General features: G+C 39.3%; 1 protein-coding gene across 2 annotated transcripts in view; it reads right to left on the bottom strand.

Moving 5' to 3' along the window:
* ATP6V1H (ATPase H+ transporting V1 subunit H) overlaps window positions 1–22,652 on the bottom strand; it is an 89,265-nt gene that overhangs the window by 38,466 nt on the left and 28,147 nt on the right. Inside the window, exons 5-9 of one of the 2 annotated variants that reach the window (XM_048840665.2) lie at window positions 20,298–20,411; window positions 18,924–19,028; window positions 13,087–13,140; window positions 8,520–8,617; window positions 3,343–3,535 (exon numbers count right to left, since the gene is read on the bottom strand). In XM_048840665.2, the coding sequence (XP_048696622.1) occupies window positions 3,343–3,535; window positions 8,520–8,617; window positions 13,087–13,140; window positions 18,924–19,028; window positions 20,298–20,411 (564 nt within the window). The remainder of the gene's footprint in view (window positions 1–3,342; window positions 3,536–8,519; window positions 8,618–13,086; window positions 13,141–18,923; window positions 19,029–20,297; window positions 20,412–22,652) is intronic. The other variant, XM_048840666.2, reaches the window with a different exon arrangement.

The following is a 22,652-nucleotide window of genomic DNA, read 5'->3' as shown; positions in this document are numbered from 1 at the left end:
GAATGTAAATCTTTTACAGTTTAAAAATACTAGTATTTATTACAGATTTATCTTTCTGCAAATATCCTCTAAGATTAATTTGAATTATGCAAGAATTCAATTATGCAAGTTTCATCAATAGTGTTAATCATTTATTAAAAGGCTTGCTTGAGAGGGCAATATTATTAGCTGACAAGGATTCCAACATATTTTGGCCCTAATTTTCACTTAGGTTAGTACAATTACATGCTCAAGAATGCCTGTCCAACAACATGAAAGTGACCAGTTTATATTAGTTCCTATATAACTTCCTATATCAAGAGTAATATAACACTTTAGAAAACTAAAGACAGGCCTTGCAATGCACAGTTCACATCTGAATCTAGAGGCCAACTTCCTCAAAGTCTGGGCACATTCAGATTAGGGATTTTAGTTCAAGCCCATCTCTATTAGTAAGAAGAGTGCTGGCATAAGCACATAGTGCAGCAGCCAGTGATTTCATTGACTCCCACTATCAGTTCATTACCTTTCATTCAATTTAATCAGGTTCAAATTATACTATTCAATCAAAGCCTGTCACTTTTTACTCTGATAATGCACGTTATCGACATAAAAAAGCCTCAGTGAACAACAGCCATGTTCATATGAATAAGTCATAATATCTTTCAAGAGCAAGTAATTACCTGGAGAGAGAGAAGTAACTGGACCACTAATTTAATGTATGCACTGTTGTACGTGTGCAGATCCCAGGACATTAGAGAGACAAGGTGGATGAGGTAATATCTTTTATTGGACCTGAAAAGCTCTGTGTAAACTCAAAAACTTCTCTCTCACCAACAGACATCGGTCCAGTAATTCAGTGACTTTTCTACTGTAATGTTTCTCAATACTTTGCTTAAAGATAAGCATGTGAGGTTTATATTTGGGGTTCCTTCAAAATTCCTAACCAAGTAGGACGGTAAAACATGGTCAATGAGTAATATTCCCTTTAAATATGACAATGGAACGTTTTTTAATTCCTCTCAGGTTCTACTGCGGTCTTCTACAGCCAAGCACAACCGAACTGGCTGAAATGGGGGACAAGGTACTTCCACACCCTCCAATTTCATAACCGATCATCCTTTACATCCCAACAGCCAAAGGAGTGTCTAGGCACAGGTGGCCAATGCAATTCAATATAAATTTAATTTATTTCCAATACTTTCTTCCCCAACTTCTACAAATCCCAGGCTTTAGGTTATATGTGATACTTTATAGCTCTCCAATTTGCAAAAGCTCAATTTTGCAATCAGAAATACCAGAACTGCTGAAGACACACAACGAATTATGGACAAGAGGTTGTATTTAATTTATGCAGCCCTATAATTGTCAGCAGCGTCCAGGTTTGCAAGAAGACACTATCTGCTGAAAAAAGACAGTGTTACTTTGATATATGAAGACTGGGTGACTGTACATTTCAATTATTAAAAGAGAAGATTAGATTTAAACATGTTTAAAAGAAGCAAATTTTTGTAACTTTCTGTCTGAGCCGGAGAAAGGATTATAGCTGCTAAAGAAGAGTTTATTTCTGCGGGTCACTAGCATGGATTAGTCTAAAAGTCAGAAACGGGAGCTCCTTTTCTGGTATATTAACCATTCAAGGATAAAGAGACTCGGTGGGTCAGTAGATTGTACTGCCTCTGGAGTACCCCCTCCCCGACCAGTACATTATTCTAAGAAAGGTGGGAGTAAATCCCACTAAAAAGGTGGGCAAAACATTTTAGGATGTTCTTTCCAGGACATTCGAATGTAACTCTCCATCCGCTCTAGGCTAGATAGTAGTAAAAATCTAGCAAGTTACCACAACAAAACGCAGGTTGCTATGGAACTGGTGAAGCAGAAGTTTTCATGCACATAGTGGTCAACTCACGTTACCACTATGTATCTTAATGTACTTTTTTTACTTTATATCCTAGAGCTCTTTAAGGAAGATTCACAAAAACTCCAAACATGCAGTTCCTGGAGGCAAAGGTATGTTACTAGACAGCTAGCATAGACGGAACATTCTTCTCCCATCCAGACCTAGAGACAGAGGTGGAGAGAATCCAGTGTGAACCCTCTCTGCAAAAACAACAAAAATGGAGGTTTCAGGAAATACCTAGCTGCCACAGAGAAGACTATGACCAGGAAGCAGATTCCCATATTTTGAGTTTCTCTGCCCAGTGGCCCTAGCACATTTGGGGTTCAAGGTCCAACAAGCTTCAATTTGGGTGTGCAACCTAGAGATGATACATTCACACACCATTGTGGTAGGGAGAAAATAATTTGGTAGGTGGATGGGTTTGCTGGGATGGTTATGAAGACCAGAAAGTTGCCTTTTAACAAGTACAAAAGTGCAATAAATATCACTGCTGAAATGCATAGCTTGCCATTTAAGTTCCATACTCCACAAGTTTTAAATTCTTATAAAAAAGATTAGGAAGGCTGAAACTCATAATGAAAATTACATCCTTGTCAGGTTTCAAGTTTCCAAATACAGTAATTACACTGGAGCCCAGCCAAAACACGTACAACTGTAGTTCTTTCCATAAAAAGGAAGTTTCCCATGTCCCCACCATCCTCCCTCAACTAGCCATTTTAATTCCCTATACTATATACATGACCACATGCACATAAAACATCCAATGCGTGGGCGCAAGGAGGGATGACACATACACACCAGAGTCTGTGTGTGCACGCGCGCACGAAGATTCAGGAGGCCACAATGCTTTGGTATTCTAAAACACCTTGATAGGATCTGTCATTTTCAGATTTTACTGATATAATATTGCAGCAGAAGTCAACTAGTCAGTGCTCTTATGTGGACATCTCATCTCAACATACATTACACTATCTATGCTTACACTAGTCATGCAAAGTTTCTCCTCAGAAAGCTTTGTTTTGGACACATACATAAAATCATTTTCTGTCAATCACAACAAAAGGATGGTGAGTAGGTTTTCTGCCTGAGCTGGTACATTTTTATGAAATATCTGCAAGGCCAGTTTACCCATTTACTAAGTGTTAAAGGGTGTAATTCTTGTGTTTTATAACCAATTGCTGCAGCAGCATTTTTTTTAAATAAATTCTGTAAATAGGATTATTTAACAGAATATAGAGGAACAATGAACATTCATATTGGGATCTGCCAGTTCAAAAAGGCGCAGAAAGCTGCATGTCTTTTTCCTACAAAAAATCCACATATTAACTCTGGCTCTGGAAGGAAAGCCAGAGTTAATGTGGACTACACATCCAATCCAGCATGCCTGGAAATAATCTATGGAAGCACTTCGGTGAGAGACAAAACCACGTAAACCCACAACAATTACAGTCAACTTTACTTACCCGAAACGCTGCAAGGATTATTCTAGTTACTTTCTCTTTGACAGATTCTTGGAGAATGTCAGACAGAACTGGAACAATATTATATCGACGCAGATATTCACACATTTGAGGACTGAATGCCAACAGCCATACGGAGAAAATCATCTGATACTGGAGCTGGAAGCCACATTTGTTACTCAGGACTCCCATGATACTGAAAGATATAATTTACATAGGTAGCAGTGCAAATGTTTCATAATGGGCAAGTGCACTGTGTATATGACCCTGAACACGTAAGATTTTCTTTAAATTAATGTTTGCAAGAGAGCTCATTGGCAAAAGCTATGAGTTTTACGTTTTGAAAAGAACGTTTTCAAATATGCAGTACTGTCTGTTTTCAGATTAACGGCCAATATATGACGAGAGTAATCTAGTGAATGTTAATGTAATTAACATACTATGAAATGTTAAGGGAGATTAGAGAGGCTATCAAAATAAAGAACTCAATAATAGTGGGGGATTTCAATTATCCCCATATTAACTGTGTACATGTCACCTCAGTACAAAATGCAGAGACAAAATTTCTCGATACCTTAAATGACTACTTCTTGGAGCAGCTGGTACAAGAACCCACAACGGGAGAGGCAATTCTCAATCTAGTCCTAAGTGGAACGCAGGATCTGGTCCAAAAGGTAACTATAACAGGACCTGTCAAGGTTCCTTCCCCACTCTGAACTCTAGGGTACAGATGTGGGGACGTGCATGAAAGACCCCCTAAGCTTATTCTTACTAGCTTCAGTTAAAAACTTCCCCAAGGTACAAACTTTTACCTTTTGTCCTTGAACCTTTAAGCTGCCACCACCAAAGTGTCTAACAAAAATAACAGGGGAAGGACCCACTTGGAAACGTCTCCTCCCCAAAATATCCCCCCAAGCACTTCCTGGGGAAGGCTTGAAAAAATCCTCACCAATTTGCATAGGTGAACACACACCCAAACCCTTGGATCTTAAGAACAATGAAAAAGCAATCAGGTTCTTAAAAGAGAATTTTAATTAAAGAAAAAGTAAAAGAAAAACCTCTGTAAAATCAGGAAGGGAAATACCTTACAGGGTAATCAGATTCAAAACACAGAGAATCCCTCTAGGCAAAACCTTAAGTTACAAAAAGATAAAAAAAACAGGAATATACATTCCATTCAGCCCCACTTATTTTCTCAGCCATTTAAACAAAACAGAATCTAGCACATATCTAACTAGATTGCTTATTAACTCTTTACAGGAGTTCTGACCTGCATTCCTGCTCTGGTCCTGGCAAAAGCATCACATGGCCAGAGAGAGCCCTCTGTTTCCCCCACCTCCAGCTTTGAAAGTATCTTGTCTCCTCATTGGTCATTTTGGTCAGGTGCCAGAGAGGTTATCTCAGCTTCTTAACCCTTTACAGGTGAAAGGGTTTTTCCTCTGGCCAGGAGGGATGTAAAGGTGTTTATCCTTCCCTTTATATTTATGACAGGACCACATGGAAATAGTGACCATAATATAACAACATTTAACATTCCTGTGGTGGGAAGAACACTTAAGCAGGCCAACACTGTGGCATTTAATTTCAGAAAGTGGAACTATGCAAAAATGAGGAGGTTAGTTAAACAGAAATTAAGAAATACAGTGACTAGAGTGAAATCCCTGCAAGCTGCATGGACACTTTTCAAAGACACCATAAGAGAGGCCCAACTTAAATGTATACCCCAAATTTAAAAACCACAGTAAAAGAACTAAAAAAGAGCCACCAGGGCTTAACCACCATGTAAAAGAAGCAGAGAGAGATAAAAAGGCATCTTTTAAAAAATGGAAGTCAACTCCTAGTGAAGTAAATAGAAAGGATCATTAACACTGCCAAATTAAGTGTAAAAATGTAATAAGAAAAGCCAAAAAGGAGTTTGAAGAACAGCTAGCGAAAAACTCAAAAGGTAACAACAAAATTTTTTTTAAGTGCATCAGAAGCAGGAAGACTGCTAAACAACCAGTGGGGTCCCTGGACGATCAAGATACAAAAGGAGCGCTTAAAGATGACAAAGTCATTGTGGAGAAACTAAATGAATTCTTTGCTTCAGTCTTCACGGCTGAGGATGTTAGGGAGATTCCCAAACCTGAGCCATCTTTTGTAGGTGACAAATCTGAGGAATTGTCACAGATTGAAGTGTCACTAGAGGAGGTTTTGGAATTAATTGAGAAACTTCACAGTAACAAGTCACCGCGACCAGATGGCATTCACCGAAGAGTTCTGAAAGAACTCAAATGTGAAATTGCTGAACTACTAACTGTGATTTGTAACCTTCCCTTTAAATCAGCTTCTGTACCCAATGACTGGAAGATAGCTAATGTAACGCCAATGTTTAAAAAGGGCTCTAGAGGTGATGCCAGCAATTACAGACAGGTAAGTCTAATGTCAGTACTGGGCAAATCAGTTGAAACAATAATAAAGAATAAAGTTGTCAGACACATAGAACAACATAAATTGTTGCGCAAAAGTCAACATGGTTTCCGTAAAGGGAAATCATGTCTTACTAATCTATTGGAGTTCTCTGAAGGAGTCAACAAACATGTGAACAAGGAGGATCCAGTGGACATAGTGTACTTAGATTTCCATAAAGCCTTTGACAAGGTCCCTCACCAAAGACTCTTACATAAATTAAGTTGTCATGGGATAAGAGGGAAGATCCTTTCATGGATTGAGAACTAGTTAAAAGACAGGGAAACAAAGGGTAGAAATAAATGGTAAATTTTCAAAATGGAGAGGGGTAACTAGGGATGTTCCCCAAGGGTCAGTCCTAGGACCGATCCTGTTCAACTTATTCATAAATGATCTGGAGAAAGGGGTAAACAGTGAGGTGGCAAAGTTTACAGACAATACTAAACTGCTCATGATTGTTAAGACCAAAGCAGACCTAAGAACTTCAAAAAGATCTCACAAAACTAAGTGATTGGGCAACAAAATGGCAAATGAAATTTAATGTGGATAAATGTAAAGTAATGCACATTGGAAAAAATAACCCCAACCATACATACAATATGATGGAGGCTAATTTAGCTACAACTAATCAGGAAAGATCTTGGAGTCATCGTGGATAGTCCTCTGAAGAGGTCCACGCAGTGTGCAGCGGCAGTCAAAAAAGCAAACAGGACGTTAGGAATCATTAAAAAAGGGATAGAGAATAAGAAGGAGAATATCTTATTGTCCTTCTGTAAATCCATGGTACACCCACATCTTGAATACTACGTACAGATGTGGCCTCCTCATCTCAAAAAAGATATACTGGCATTAGAAAAGGTTCAGAAAAGGGCAACTAAAATGATTAGGGGTTTGGAACGGGTCCCAGATGAGGAGAGATTAAAGAGGCTAGGACTTTTCAGCTTGGAAATGAGGAGACTAAGGGGGGATATGATAAAGGTATATAAAATCATGAGTGGTGTGGAGAAAGTGAATAAGGAAAAGTTATTTAGTTGTTCCCATAGTATAAGAACTAGGGGCCACCTAATGAAATTAATGGGTAGCAGGTTTAAAACAAATAAAAGGAAGTTCTTCTTCACTCAGCGCACAGTCAACCTGTGGAACTCCTTGCCTGAGGAGGTTGTGAAGGCTAGGACTATAACAGGGTTTAAAAGAGAACTAGATAAATTCATGGAGGTTAAGTCCATTAATGGCTATTAGCCAGGATGGGTAAGGAATGGTGTCCCTAGCCTCTATTTGTCAGAGGGTGGAGATAGATGGCGGGATGACTTGATCATTACCTGTTAGGTTCACTCCCTCTGGGGCACCTGACATTGGCCACTGTCGGCAGACAGGATACTGGGCTAGATGGACCTTTGGTCTGACCCAGTATGGCCACTCTTATGTACTTCATTGTCATTTTAGGAAACACTTGCAGCTACTCTGGAATTGCAGTATGGAGTTGGAGAGTGGGCAGAGAGCAGAGTAAGACCATTTTCTTCCGATGCCCCTAGTCTCATCTTGGAATGTAACAATTTAAATATGATGTATGCAAAATGCAAACTAATGTACACACCATTTACGATGAGCCTTCTAAAAGCAGCCTGTAATCAGAGTCATGCCAGGTCATGAAAGTCACAAATACATATCACCAAGCATTAGATGGGACTATGACAAGAGTAATATATCTGCTAAACAGAGCTTTCATTTGCGTGTAAAAAAAACAAGTAGAGCTGCTCAAAAGCTTTTAGATAATACAGTTTTTGATGGAAAACTGTAATTTGATAAAGACAAGATGTTTTGTGTGAATATTTTGATTTAATAATTTTTCGTAAAATTTTGACAAGTGCTTCATTTCAACAAAGCCAAAGCACTTTGTTTCAACTTTATTATTTTGGCTTTTAAATTTTATTATAGTTTATTACTGTATATTATTTGAAAGACACATGTCCTTTTAATAAGGTCATTGTGCATCATGTTGATATTTCCAAAACAATTTTTTTCAGAATTTTCATTTCACTGGAAATTGATTTTTTGAACCACTTCAAAACAAAAGGAAATTTTGAAGTGTCAGAATTTCCCACAGAATGAAAATATTGAGTTTCAATCAGCTCTAATAACAAGTCACTTACAATACAGAGACTTACATAGTGATCTTTTCCAAGTAAGGCCAGTGATAAGTTTCTGAACTCACGCACAACTATTTATTCCTCTTTGAAAGAAATTTACAGAGTTTGGGTAGAAAGTGATCTACCAAAAACACTACATAATAAAATGGAGCTATAATTCCAGAAAGTATCACTCTTCAACAAAACTTACATTAAAGATTACTGCAAGTTTCTACTGGACCTTCAATTTTTATTTAATCTGTTTTCAATAACCTGCAGTATCTCAGTCTCATATATAACAAACCCCCTGCATGGTGCTCTAACCTTTAAGACAAATAGCTCTGATCACCTTTAAGTTATTAACAGAACAATACTTTATGAAGCCCTGAATAGTTATATGACTATTTTTCAGCTCATTTGTTTGCATGCATACGTTACTATATGAGCACAAATAAGAATTTCAGGCTCAAATACTATGGCTACAAGTAAGGAAGGTTTGAAAATTAAGCCTGAAGAGTTGAATTTTAAGGAAGGTCATTTGGGGAATAGCCTATTGTGCATGTTTGAAATGTAACTATTCCTGTATAGAGTAAGTAATATACTCACCAGTTTACCCCATCTGCTTCTACCCATGCAAAACGATATTCATTGACCCTGAGCATCAACTGCAGGCATCCAGCCACACACTGTACATATTGGGAACTCTAAAGTGGAAACAAGAACACCACCCTTATTTTAAGATGATTAAGGCACTAAATAGTGTTGAAATTTTGTACAAAATTTCAGTAGGCCAGAAATTGAATCACAATAATTTTTCCTGTTCTGGACACTAGCTTCCATAATATCTGTAAAGGTTCTGGTTTTGTCTCCATACACCAGTGTTTCCTGAACTGTTCAACACAATTTCTGTAAGGGGTTACAGAAAAAAAAAAAATTAACACAAATGTGAATTTTTGGAAGAAATCTTCAATACATTGAAAGTTTTTTTTTCTAAAACATGGATATAATATATGTCCTGCAATGGTGTGTCCATAATTCAGTCTAAACTAGTGCAGGAGAAGAATGTGTGCAACTGGATGCTAGTAGAAGCTCTAGCAAAAATAATTAAACCTGTACTCGTGATTGGATTTGCTTTATGAAAGTGTTCAAGCACCATTGAAAAACAGAGGCAAGTACTCATACACACAGGAACGTGCTTCACTGTTTCATACACCTCCAAATTTTTCTGCTAAGAAAATGCTTGGAAACCTGTGCAAGTCCTTTGAAAGGTTATTGAATTTCTGACTTCATGAATTGCAGCTTGAGATGATTACCTTCACCACCAGCTTCTTTCACAATGAAGTGGGGTGGCTCTCAGGAGGTGAAGTGCTAATCAGCCTCTTCGTATTAAGAAATGAAGATTTTTGTGAACAATCATTAATATCTCTTGGGTAGTACATTAATACTACTTTGCTGGTATTGACACTTGATTCCATGGTAGAAAATGAATATTCCGTCAATGCAAACAAGGTAGAAACATTCATTGGAAAGCTTGAAAATTTGTCTTCCAACGTGTAGAGAGGAAGAATGGAGTTCCCTTTTTTCCCCCCAATATGAAGGGAACTGCAGTGTCAGTCAGGAATAATTCAGTGTTTGAGCAACTTCAGATTCAGCTGCAGAACTATTATTAAAAGCTTGCATTAAAGAAAGATGTGGATCACTAACCACCTTCCACCCAGACCACTGAGTCTGCAGCACCAGCAGGCCATTGAGACACAAAAGTCTGGAAGTTGCTCTCTAGCGAGGATCTGAGAAAACAGTCTGTAAAGGAATACCACCTTGCTCTTATTGAAACTTTGAAAGTTCTCATCTTCTTACCTTTGTGATTTTCAAGTGTTATTAGAAGTTCCTTCATATGATGGAGATATAGAACATAAATCCCTATACTTCAGAAAATCTAAGCAGTAATCAAACAATGATGGTGGAATACAGAATATTGCCACAGCTTTGGCAGCTAACAGGATTTCTTACAAAAGGCAGATTTCCTGGAAAATCAAGAACTCTAATTGTAATCTTAGCTCTGTCACAGAACTGCTCTAAGTCATTGGATATAAATTTATAAACCCCAGGGCAAAGATTAGAGTGAGAAAAGAACACAAGGCACCGCTTCCCACAGCTCCCATTGGCCAGGAATGGCGAACCGCGACCAGTGGGAGCTGTGGGGCTCCATGCCTGCAGATGCTACAGATAAACAAACTGGCCCGGCCCGCCAGCGGTCTCCCCTGACGGGCCAGGTGCCAAAGGTTGCTGACCCCTCCTCTAAAACATCATGGTGGATCAGCAACATTGTAGACGGTCAAGAATTTCAAACACTTAAAGGAGGAAAGAAATGTTAAGACAAGTCCTGGATGAAATGAAAAAGTAAGAGACAATAAGAGATGCTTATGCTGTTCCACAAGAACTGCAAATGAATTCGTTCCCCCTCCGCCTTTATATAATCAGAAACTGAAGACCACACAGTGATAATTAACAAGGACATTTATTTCAATAGATAGTTATTTGCTTTCATAAATCTTGAAAGTAAAAGGTAACATGGATGGAAGAATCTGCTGTACACAACAAAACTACTATCTCTTGAAACAAATTAACTGTATAAATCTCAAAAATTTTAGTCATTTACCTAAAACATAGGAAGTATCTCTCTATTACTGAAACTAGGAATTGCCAGATCTTTAAAGACACAATCATAAAAGTTATCTCTCAATACTGCTTTCAATTAAAATAAAAACCCCTCATTTTTTATTAGGATGAGCCATAATTTCCTCCTGTCTGTGTAAAAGGCTGTCACTGCACCCCTAACTCATCCTCAGTTTACATACCGAAGGATATGTGGAAGTAAGACTACTCACTGTTCTAAGGCCCTATGACAAAGGGCCATCTGCATAATGGAGACTTGAAACAGCAATATTGCAAAGGAGTGTCTGAGAATGTTTCAATCTCCACTTTTAGACCTTGTCTTAACTAGAAAAAGAAAAGGGGGGGGGGGAGAATTAAAAAAAAAAAAAGGTATTTTTAACCCCCTTTAATCTAACCTGCGTTAAAATCTTAATGAAGACAAGGTAAATTGCAGTTTTAACCCACAATAGCAGGTAACTGTGACCAGTTAACATGCATTAAAAACAAGATACTTTGTCTTCACTAACCCAAATTAACAATCTAGTGAATACAAGTTAAAAATACATCTTTTTCCTTAGTGAAGATACTGTTTTACATTTAAAGGAGATGCAGCAACTCCAAGTGTATGCTTATTAATCTCCTAAAAAGCCATCAATGTCTTTAATGTTAACACATTCTTTGGACCCTAAAAATCAAGTGTCAAACTGTTTATCCTGCCACAGCTTTTGCCAGAGTAGTGGAGTGAAATTTCTTCACTACGCCACAAGCATAGAGAAAACTGAAGTTATGAGATTCACTTTCACCTGCTACATTGCCCAGTTGCATTCTGAACTGCACTGCCTACATCACACTGAGGAACTGAGTAAAACGTTCCCTTTTAAACCAACTTCATGCTGTTGCTTCCCAGTGTCCAAGGCCGGGGAGACAAGGCGTGGAATTCAGCCCTCCTCCTCAGAACTCAGTTTACTCAAGTAAGAAGGCTTGATAATGCTTAAGAAAGCACTAAACTTTCAAGGGACGTTTTTGTAGCTGCATATTGTAGAGGTTTATCTGGGACGATTTTATATGTACTATTTTCTGCCGTATTCATAATAGGAGACATTAAGGAGACAAAAGCAACTTACCCTCTGAACTTCCTTTACTGCCAGTCAGAGTTTGACACTGAACAGTTAGTATTCAGTTTTTAGTATTTAATTGCCCCTTTCTTTCCCCGTCTCATAACTGGAACGATGTTACCATTGCCAGCTCAATGCAGACGTAATTGTAATATCCTGACTCCATTTGAATTGATAAGCAGAAGCACTAGTGTCCCACACATTTCATTATCAAACAACATTATGCAGCACGTTTTAGATAAATACTTTTGTTTCTTGGTGCCATCGAGTGGCAAAAATGTGTAGTACAGCTTGAAATCAAACTGCGTTCTATAATAATTGCAATCAGAACACCTTAACTGTTCATCTGTATGAAATTAAACAGTTATTAACCTATCTGCTGCCCAAGTATGTTGCATTTTGTTAAAAAAAGCAATATAGATTTTAAAGTATTTAATATATTAAGTTCACACAAGTGAATTTGTTTTTTGCAGAGCTATATTTTTGTAGTTCAAGAATTTTGATTCAACAGGTACAACATTTTGAACACAGAACAACAAAAAAGCTAAACTGTTTCACTGCATTCTGTAAGGTATAGAAGACATGACATGTTTCAACCCAATGCAATTTCGAAGAGTGGCTAATAAGCCCTTGAAAAAGTCACATTAAAAAGTCAAAGTTCAGAATTGAAATATTGACTGTTTTTAATCAGCTCACAAAAAAAAAAAAGACATTAAAAGCAAAACTGGATTATTTTGCATTCAAATGTCCCCATTTGTTTTATCTACACTTATGCTTCACTCACTAAGATTTCTGTTTTCAGATCAGAAGATCTAATTATCCACTTTCCTCATCAACTAGAGAAATAAATTATGTTTATACCTAGATTTAAACAGGTATATGCACATTTCTAAAAGCCATCCCCACTAGAGCTATCAATAATGGGGAAGTTGGTTGTAATTCTGCTCTCAGAAGTCAGTAGTATTCCAACAGAGTTCATGCTCTTAGCTTCCTAGCACAAGACTGGTGGAATTTCCACAGCTCTGAGATTTGACTCCCAGGAGTCATTAGAACCTGGCAGATTCCAAGTCAGGCCACTCATCACAGAGTCTGAATATCCCACTCTGCATGTTCCCATTCATTCCTTTGGGTGCACATGAGGCAGAGGTCCCGAGGTAAACCCACACAAGAAGAAAACAGTATAAAAATAAGCCCCAAGGGGGGAGAAAAATAAATGTAAGGTATAAACATAGGAACACCTTTAAAATCAATTCCCCCTCTCCACCCTATGTAGCTTTTAGGATAGGTTATATAGTCTGGGTCTGTTTAATCCTGACTATCAATTTTAAAAGTTTGGTGAATAATAGAGACTGTTTAATGTTTTAGGAGGCCACTACATTAACAAGTTACAAAGAGATACTCACATCACTGGTTGAGACTGTTCCTGTTTCAATAGCACCCATGGTACCACGAAGTTTCTAGCACAAAAACAAAAATGGTCAGCTTTTCTTGTTAAGGCAACTCTATTGCTATTAAAATAAATGTATGATCAGGATGGTCTCTTAGCCCTACAGTACAACTTGCATGATTTTGTCCAGGCCAGCTGAGTGCCCCAATAGTCACTGTCCTCCACTACTTTCATTTAGAGACTATTCTACAGCTAACCAGATCTGTTGGAAAGTCCTTTCACCTATGATAAAACTGTACCTAGCTAAGTCAATTTCTAATGAGGAAGAAAATCACACTAATTCTACCCTCACAAATCAAGACTACAATAACTGGCAAATAGAGAAGCATCCTCTCACAAGCCAATGTTTTGCAGTATCCCGGTTTACACGAAGGTGGTAAGAACAACAACAGAACAATAATATCCAAGTCGTCCAGGACACTGTTATGAGGTACACTGAAGCTCATTTTCTCCTTTGAGTGCTTGTACATAACACCTATTAGGGTTAGTCTCAGAATGGTGTAAGCAGAAAGACTATAACCCTGCCTTGCATAATATCAATAAATGACAGTGAAATTGCTCGAAACTTCAGGAAGCAAAAGCAAAACTAAGTATAACCCATACACCTTCTGGGTGTGGAGTTCTGTCCCATCTAGTGGCACTGAGACGCCTTAGCCCTGGTCTACACTACAGGGTTAGATCAAATGTAGCCACATTAGGTTGATTTTATAATGAATGTGTCTATACAAGCAACCCCATTCCATCGACCTAAAGGGCTCCTAAAATCAACTTCTGTACTCCTCCCGGCGAGGGGAGTTGCACTAAAATGGACCTTCTTGGGTCAAATCTGGGGTAGTGCAGATGCAAATCGACGTTATTGGCCTCCGGGAGCTATCCCAGAGTGCTCCAATGTGACCACTCTGGATAGCGCTTTCAACTCCAATAAACTAGCCAGGTACACAGGAAAAACCCTGGGAACTTTTGAATTTCATTTCCTGTTTGGTCAGTGCAGCAAGCTCAGCAGCACAGGTGACCATGCAGTTCCCCCAGAATCGCAAACGAGCTCCAGCATGGACCGAAAGGGAAACACTGGATCTGATTGCTGTATGGGGAGAAGCATCTGTGCAGGCTGAACTCCGATCAAAAAGAAGAAATGCAAATATATATACCAAAAATCACACAGGACATGATGGACAGAGGCTACAACAGGAACACACAGCAGTGCCACGTGAAAGTCAAGGAGCTCAGGCAAGCCTACCAAAAGGTAAAGGAGGCAAACGGTCACTCTGGGTCAGAGCCCTATACATGCCGCTTCTATGATCAGCTGCATGGCATTCTAGGGGGGGACCCTACCACTACCCCACCACTGTCCATGGACACCTGCAAGGGGGGAGTCCCACCCAACATGGAAGAGGATTTTGTGGAAGAGGAAGAGGAGAATGTGCAACAGACAAGTGGTGAATCCATTCTCTCCGACAGCCAGGACCTTTTCATCACCCTGTAGCCAATACCCTCCCAAGGCAGGATCCCCAGCCCTGAAGCCGGAGAAGGGACCTCTGGTGAGTGCACATTTGTAACTACAGTACAGGAATTAAAAGCAATAGTGTTTAATGTTTGATTTGCCCTGAAGACTTGGGATGCATTCGCGGCCAGTACAGCTACTGGAAAAGTCTGCTAACGTGTCTGCGGATGGAGCAGGAATCCTCCAGGGACATCGCCACGAAGCTCTCCTGCAGGTACTCTGAAAGCCTTTGCAGAAGGTTTCTGGGGAGGGCTGCCTTATTTTGTCCTCCACAGTAGGACACTTTACCACACCAAGCCAGTAGCAAGTAGTCTGGAATCACTGCAGCACAAAGCATGGCAGCAAATGGTCCTGGGTTTCGGTCACATGCAAGCAACATTCGGTCTATATCTTTCTGTATTAGCCTCAGGAGAGTGGTATCATTCATGGTCACCTGGTTGAAATAGGGGAATTTTTGTAAGGGAACAGTAAAAGGATCCCATTCATGCTGGGCTGTTTGCGCTTGGCTAAAAGGGATCATCCCTGAGAATAGCCAAGCGGCGGGGGAAGGGATCATCCCAAATAGCCACACGTAGGGGTAGGGGGGAGGTGTGTGCTACATATCCACCCGAAAACCGCAGCCCCTCCCCAAGTTCTATATCCTCCTCACCCAGCCACTCCACTCCAGAGGATGGCCCAAGATTCAAACAGTTTTGTTTTGAAGTGTGGCTACAACAAAATGTGACCTTGTCCTTCCCTCCTTCCCCATCCCACCCGAGCTACCTTCTCAGTTATCTCACCTTTTTTTTTTTTAGAATTAAGAAAGAAAGAATGCATGGTTTCAAAACAATAGTGACTTTATTTCCTTTGCCAGCTGTGATCGAAGTAGGGAGGGTGGTTGGCTTACAGGGAATTAAAATCAACAAAGGGGGCGGGTTTGCAGCAAGGAGAAACACACACAACTGTCACACCGTAGCCTGGCCAGTCATGAAACTGGTTTTCAAAGCCTCTCTGATGCGCAGCACACCTACCTGTGCTCTTTTAATCGCCCTGGTGTCTGGCTACTCAAAACTGGCAGCCAGACGATTTGCCTCAACCTCCCACCCTGCCATAAACGTCTCCCGCTTACTCTCACACATATTATGGAGCACACAGCAAGCAGTAATAACAATGAAAATATTGGTTGTACTGAGGTCTAACCTAGTCAACAAACAGCGCTAGCGAGCTTTTAAATGTCCAAAAGGTACATTCTACCACCATTCTACACTTGCTCAGCCTACAGTTGAACTGCTCCTTACTACTGTCCAAGCTGCCTGCATATGGCTTCATGAGCCATGGGAGCAAGGAGTAGGCTGGGTCCCCAAGGATAACTATTGGCATTTCAACATCCCCAACAGTAATTTTCTGCTCTGGGAAGTTAGTCCCATCTTGCAGCTGCTCAAACAGCCCGGAGTTCCTAAAGATCCGAGTGTCATGCACCGTTCCCAACCATCCCACATTGATGTTGGTGAAACATCCCTTGTGATCCACCAGTGCTTGCAGCACCATTGAGAAGAACTTCTTGCGGTTTATGTACTGTTGGCAAGGTGGTCCAGTGCCAAGATAGGGATATGCGTTCCGCCTATCACCCCACCACAGTTAGGGAAACCCATTGCAGCAAAGCCATCCACTATGGTCTACACATTGCCCAGTCGCTACCCTTGATAGAAGAACATCAGTGATCGCATTGGCTACTTGAATCACAGCAGTCCCCACTGTAGATTTGCCCACTCCAAATTGATTCCCGACTGACCGGTAGCAGTCGGGCATTGCAAGTTTCCACAGGGCTATCGCCACTCACTTCTCAACTGTCAGGGCAGCTCTCATCTAGGTATTCCTGTGCTTCAGGGTGGGGGAAAGCAACTCACAGAGTTACAGAAAAGTGGCCTTATGCATGCGAAAGTTTCACAGCCACTGGGATTCATTCCATCCCGGTAACACTATGCGGTCCCACCAATCTGTGCCTGTTTGCCTGGCCCAGAATCAGCATTCCACTGTATCAACCAGCCCCACTGCTGCCATGATGTCCCAATTGCCACAGCCCGTGCTTTCAGGAGCGTCTGTGTCCATGTCCTCCTCACAATCGTCTTCATGCTGCAGACTCTTAGCCAGGTTCTGCACATATTGCAGTATAATGTGTGAGGTGTTTACAATGCTCGCAACAGCAGCGGTGAGTTGATCGGGCTCCATGCTTGCCATGCTATAGCGTCTGCACGGGTAACCCAGGGAAAAAGGTGCAAAATGATTGTCTACAGTTGCTTTCACAGAGGGAGGGAGGGGAGGCTGACAACATGTACCCAAAACCACCCACGACAATATTTTTGCCCCATCAGGTGTTGGGAGCTTAACCCAGAATTCCAATGGCCTGCAGAGACTGCAGGAACTGTGGGATAGCTTCCTACAGTGCACTACTCTCTGATTCGATGCTAGCCATGGTATTGAGGACACACTCTGCCGACTTAATGTGCTTAGTGGGAACATACACAAATCGACTGTATAAAATAGATTTCTAAAAATCAACTTCTATAAAAATTGACCTAATTTCGTAGTGTAGACATATCCAGAGAGAGAAAGAGAGAGAGAGAGAGAGAGATTAATGTGTTTGCTCTACAGCCTTAGCTAACAGCCGGTTGGCTTTTGGCTTATCCATTAAGCTCCAGGGGTCCCAGATTTGATCCCGCCTGCCAGTGACTGGGTCTGTTGGCGTTACATAAGTAGTCCAAAAGAATCCAATGTGAAGCTATATATTGGCCAAAGGCACTGATGTATTATTTTGACATAATTCAAAGTTTCTTCCCTGCCCAGAAGAGCGAGTCAGGATTACTTCCAGACATCACAAAATACATTTCCAAATTTAAAAAGAAGGTGTATTTATAACAATGCTCTTTATATTTCAAACTCAACTGCAAATGATCTAAAAACACTTGAATCAATTTGAAGATATTAAGGCACAGCTCTGAGTTTTTAAAAATAAAGTCACGCTTTTAAGATTCTTGCTTTTATAGAAACCATATGGTATTCTTCCTCTAAAGGTCCTTAGTTTCCAAAAATGTATCTGAGTAAAGTTTGGTCAGAAAGCCTACTGAACTGAGTCTCAGAATTTATTAGAATTCAGTTTCACTCCTACACACACTTATTAGAAAATGACAAACTGTTTTTGTAAACAACCTTACACAAAAAGTAACGCCACCATATGAAACAGCAAAGAAACATGGTTTTGCTTCTGAAGAACAAGTCATTCTTACTATACTAGAGCTATTGTCACATGCCAATACTGCTCAAACATTTATGCATTTTTTAGGCAGCTTCACAGTTTCAGATGTTTCAGTCTAAGTGGGGATCAATTTTTTTTTTTTTAATGGACTCTTCAATCTAGCAGAGAAAGGTATAGCACACTCCAATGGCTGGAACTTGAAGTCAGACAAAGTCCGACTGGAAATAAGGCATAAATTTTCAATTGAGATAGAAATTAACCATTGGAACAATTTGCCAAGAATTGAGGTGGATTTTCCATCACTGGCAATTTCTAAATCAAGATAGGCTATTTTTCTAAAAGATCTGCTCTAAGAATTATTTTGGGGAAGTTTCATGACCTGTGTTGTACAGGAGATTACACTAACTGTTCACGATGATCCCTTCTGGCCTTGGAATCAATTAATGTACCTTAGAGTGCAGTTACAGTCCAAAAAACAACAAGAAAAGGAGTTCTATATTCATTTGCTGTTGATGGTTTCCAAAACTGTTCAGCATACAAGTCAAGACATGATTTTTTTCCCCCAAGTGCAAGCCCTCCAAAAAAAACAAAAAACTGAAAGGATTATTTTCTCTCACATTCAGTCACCAGGAGTCAGCAACTTTGTTATTAAACATAAAAAGCAAATGGAATGCAGTTTGCTCTCTCATAGCTGTGCAGACTCTGTGGGGATGGCACTTTTCAATCAATCACGAAAACAGAAAAGCATATAATCATTCAGCGTGTTTCCCCTCCCCCGGCAAAAACCCTCCTTTTCTTACTCTAGCTGGAACTTAGTATATAGTATTTGAAAGTATATGTGAAGTTAGAATATCTCTTACTTAGAAAGCAAGTCTAAGGATTTGAGAGTTAATTGTAACTGGTAATTACTGAAGTCTAAAGTTTTTTTCTTTAAACAAATAATGCATATTTTGTTAATACAGTTACACATTTACACTTTATACACCTTTGTAGGGAGGTTTAAAAATGTAAGCCTTTTAAGAGTGCATTTTAATTTTTTGTTTAAGTTTAGTTTTTTTACCTGTGAACTAAGTTGAGTTTTAATCCAGTTGAAGTAATAATTCAGATCACTGCCTTCCATCAGCTCTTTTCCCCAGGCGGCCAATTTGGCAATAATTCTTGCTGCCTAAAAAAGAATTTGGTAAATAGAACTTCAGTTGCAAGTGATCAAAGATTGAATGGAGGAAAAAAAAAAAAAAAAAACACTGCTGTATATGCTTTGGAAACCAATTTCGGGGAAAATATTGCTACTTACACAAATACTGCTGCTTTATTCATTTTTTCGAAGCAAAGCCTTATAGTTTATTTATACCTAATATTTGTCCTTCAGCTTTTTCTGTTGGCTCTGCCCCACATTAGTATGCAGAAGCAGTGTACACAGATCAGAGGTTATAAAAAATAAAATAAAAATCTAAGACAGCATCGTTGCAGTCTAGGGCTTGGTCCTGCAACTGGCTCCTTTCAGAGGTAGGTGTCTGCCAACACAAAGCCAGATGCAGGATCTAGTCCTAATTGGGTATGCAACATTCATTAACATCAATTTGCTTAATTTTAAATATTTAAGGCTCACAAATATCAATGCACCAAGAAATTTTAAATAAGTACATGTGCCCATACTGAAGCAGAAAATATAGTTTCCAGAAGAAAGATTATTATTCTTTTTTTGCCTTTAAAAAGGACTGGAAAACCACTGGGGAAATGAGATGGAATCTTCTGAGGAGGAAATTGTACAACACAGAAAACAGGTTTTCATAAGTAGTTCTTCACAATGCCTATAACATGTGAGAAACATACAAACTGGATCTGTTTTCTATGCCTACAGTCTTCCCAAGACAACTTATATGCATTCAAGGAATTATTTGAGGAAAAACTGTCAAATTATGCAGCAGGACTTCTACATTCTGCAGCACTCCAAAGTAGCAGACGAGAATCTATAACCACCTCAACTTTTACAAATAATATATGAAAGTGAATAATAAAATTACGGCCCTTAAGGTTTGAAAATATGTGCTACAAAATTTTATACTAACACACATAACTACAGAGGGATCACTGGTTGGTGGATATTTTCTAGTAACTAAACAGTTTTCTTTAAAGAAATCTGTTTTTACCACAGATATTTCCTGATCAATGAGACAGACATAATAATTCAGAACAAAGAACCATAGTTCCACATAACACTATTTTGATTCCCAGGAAAAGCAGCATGTATTTTGTAACAAATGGTTGTGCAAAAATTTGTTGTGTGATAAAACTGGTTTACCTGACTTGTAAAAGAAAAGCCTTTTACCACGTAAGGACTGATTTAAGTTTTATGAATCTGCAAACTCCAAAAAGAAAATACGTTTCTATTTTCACCACAGCTTCTTGGGAGATAGATACATTTAAAGCTTACCATGTGCACAGTGAAGAGATCTTGGCGGTTCAACATAGGCAGAAAGTAGGACCATGCAGTGTTCTTACCACGTTTTGCATAGTCAAAGAAAATACTAACACGCTGATGCTTTTCCTGCAAAGGGAGGGGGAGGTAAGGAGAAGCTCATCAGTATTTCAGTCACAATTTTATGTTATTTTTTCCATTACATTGTCTTATATTCTCATGAGGTACATTATGAGAGATAAAATGAGAGGGACTGACACAGGAAATGTAACTGTTACCACATACCACTGTTGGATATCTGAAGTGTTGAAACCCAGACTTTAACTGCTATTCCATGCTGGTTCCCCATCAACCCTTAAGAGACCGATTCCTCTCTCACACTCCCAGTTATACTTCAGTTTATGCACTGTCTGCTTAAAGGAAAACCATGCTTCCTTCTGGCTCAGACATTCAGAATGAAAGATTACATAGCTACTGTGAAGGGCCACATTTTCAGAGGGTTGCAACTCTACCGCCATTTCAGCTTAATGAACTCTGGGCATTAACTTTTTTTCACATTATTTCTTGCACCCACAAATGACAGGATTATACATACACAATTTGTGTGTGCACATTTGCACACTGTTTTGCACTTTCAAGTGTCTGTGCATGCACAGGAATGTTCTACACGGCCTTTAAAGTCTATCCTGAAGACTACAGTCGGCGCTTATCCCCAAATGCAAGCTCCCATAAGAGGAATTGGAGTTGTACAACACCACAAGCCACAGTTTTGGGTTTTTTTTCTGTTTGAAACTAGCATTAAAAACAAAAAACTGCAGTATAGAGCATATTAAGCATATATTAACCCAGAGATAAAACTGAATGCCACTTTTCTCTCTAAATTATTCTTTATTCTAGTTTGTAAATTACACAGATGAATACCAGCATGATTAATTTGGAACTAAAGTTTATGAGAACTGTACACCGTAGCCCCCAAATAATCTCAACATTTTCATTTAACTTTCTTAAATCAAATAATTCAGATTGGGATACATTGTGTATAGTATAAATACAATATAGTATATAATGTCATGGAATTTCTACTTTCACTTCCTACCAATGTGTAGCTTGGGAACATGAAATACACAAGGTACACAAAAACACTGGATTTTACTGCTTCTCAAGATCGCTTTCTATGAAAGAAGCTTCCCAGTTAAAGCAATCATGAGAAGTTGTGCATTTTGTTTTCCTCCACTCAAATGAGAGTTAGTATCCAAAGAAATATCCTTGACAGCTACAAAAAGATTTCAACACCATTGTATGAATGCTGTGCTGCCATCTTTAACAGCTAACATGAGCCTGCAATGCTCACTAATGTTTGCCTTATTCCCCTTCTCCCTCCCCCAACACCCACTCCAGAGAGTTGTTAACCAAATATTTTTGAATTTCTTTTCAAGTCTTCAGACTGATACAGGCAGCACAGCTGAATCAGGTGATCAGCATTTCTTCCCTTTGCATCAGTATCATGTTCTACTTCAAGAGCTAGATTTCAAAGACTGTTTAACACCAGTTATTGACAGCAGAGGTGTAAAACAGTGATAGCAAATTGCTCCCAACTCTCTAAAATAGAGCACCAATAAGGATGCAATAATGTTCCTTCAGGATGAGGGTAGCAGAAGAACAGAGAAAAAAAGAATCCGAAGAACATCTTATGGTCAAGCAACTAAAGGAATAAAATTGGAGTATCACTGATGGGCTGAAGAGACAAGATGAGGTATATGAAGGCTAAAATATCAGAAGAGCAGTGGAAAACCTCTCTACTTTTAAAATCACAAGCGCACCAGGAAAGAAAAAGCCTGCTCCGATGTTCTGGTAGCTTTGCACTCTCCACAAATCTCTGGTCCTCCCAAGTATTCCTGCACTCTAGACCAGTAGAAGTTAACAGACAGAACTATTTGGGCTTTAAAAAAAAAAAAAAACAGCTATGACTCTCTCTCCAAACAGTGGCAGAGTTACATGACATAGCAGTCCTTTGAAGAGCTGTATTTCCTTCCTATAATTTCAACAACTAGGCTAAGAGAAGACCAGAATTAGAATCACAGAAATGTATGGCTGGAAGGGACTTTGAGGGGGCCAGCAAGTCCAGCCCCTGTTCTAAGGCAGGATCAAGTAAACCTAGGCCATCCCTGATATTTGTTGGTCCAACCTGCTCTTAAAACCCTACAAAAATGGGGATTCCACTCAAAAGACTATTCCGAAGCTTAACTACCTTTCTAGTGACAAAGTTTTTCTCAATATCTAACCTACAATCTCCCTTGTTGCAGCTTAAGCCCATTACATCCTGTCCTACTTTCAGTGGACATGGAAAACAACTGATCACCATCATCTTTA

This window comes from Caretta caretta, chromosome 2 (genome assembly GCF_965140235.1).
Source record: "Caretta caretta isolate rCarCar2 chromosome 2, rCarCar1.hap1, whole genome shotgun sequence".
NCBI lineage: Eukaryota > Metazoa > Chordata > Testudines > Cheloniidae > Caretta > Caretta caretta.
This window is presented reverse-complemented; position numbering and strand designations above follow the sequence as displayed.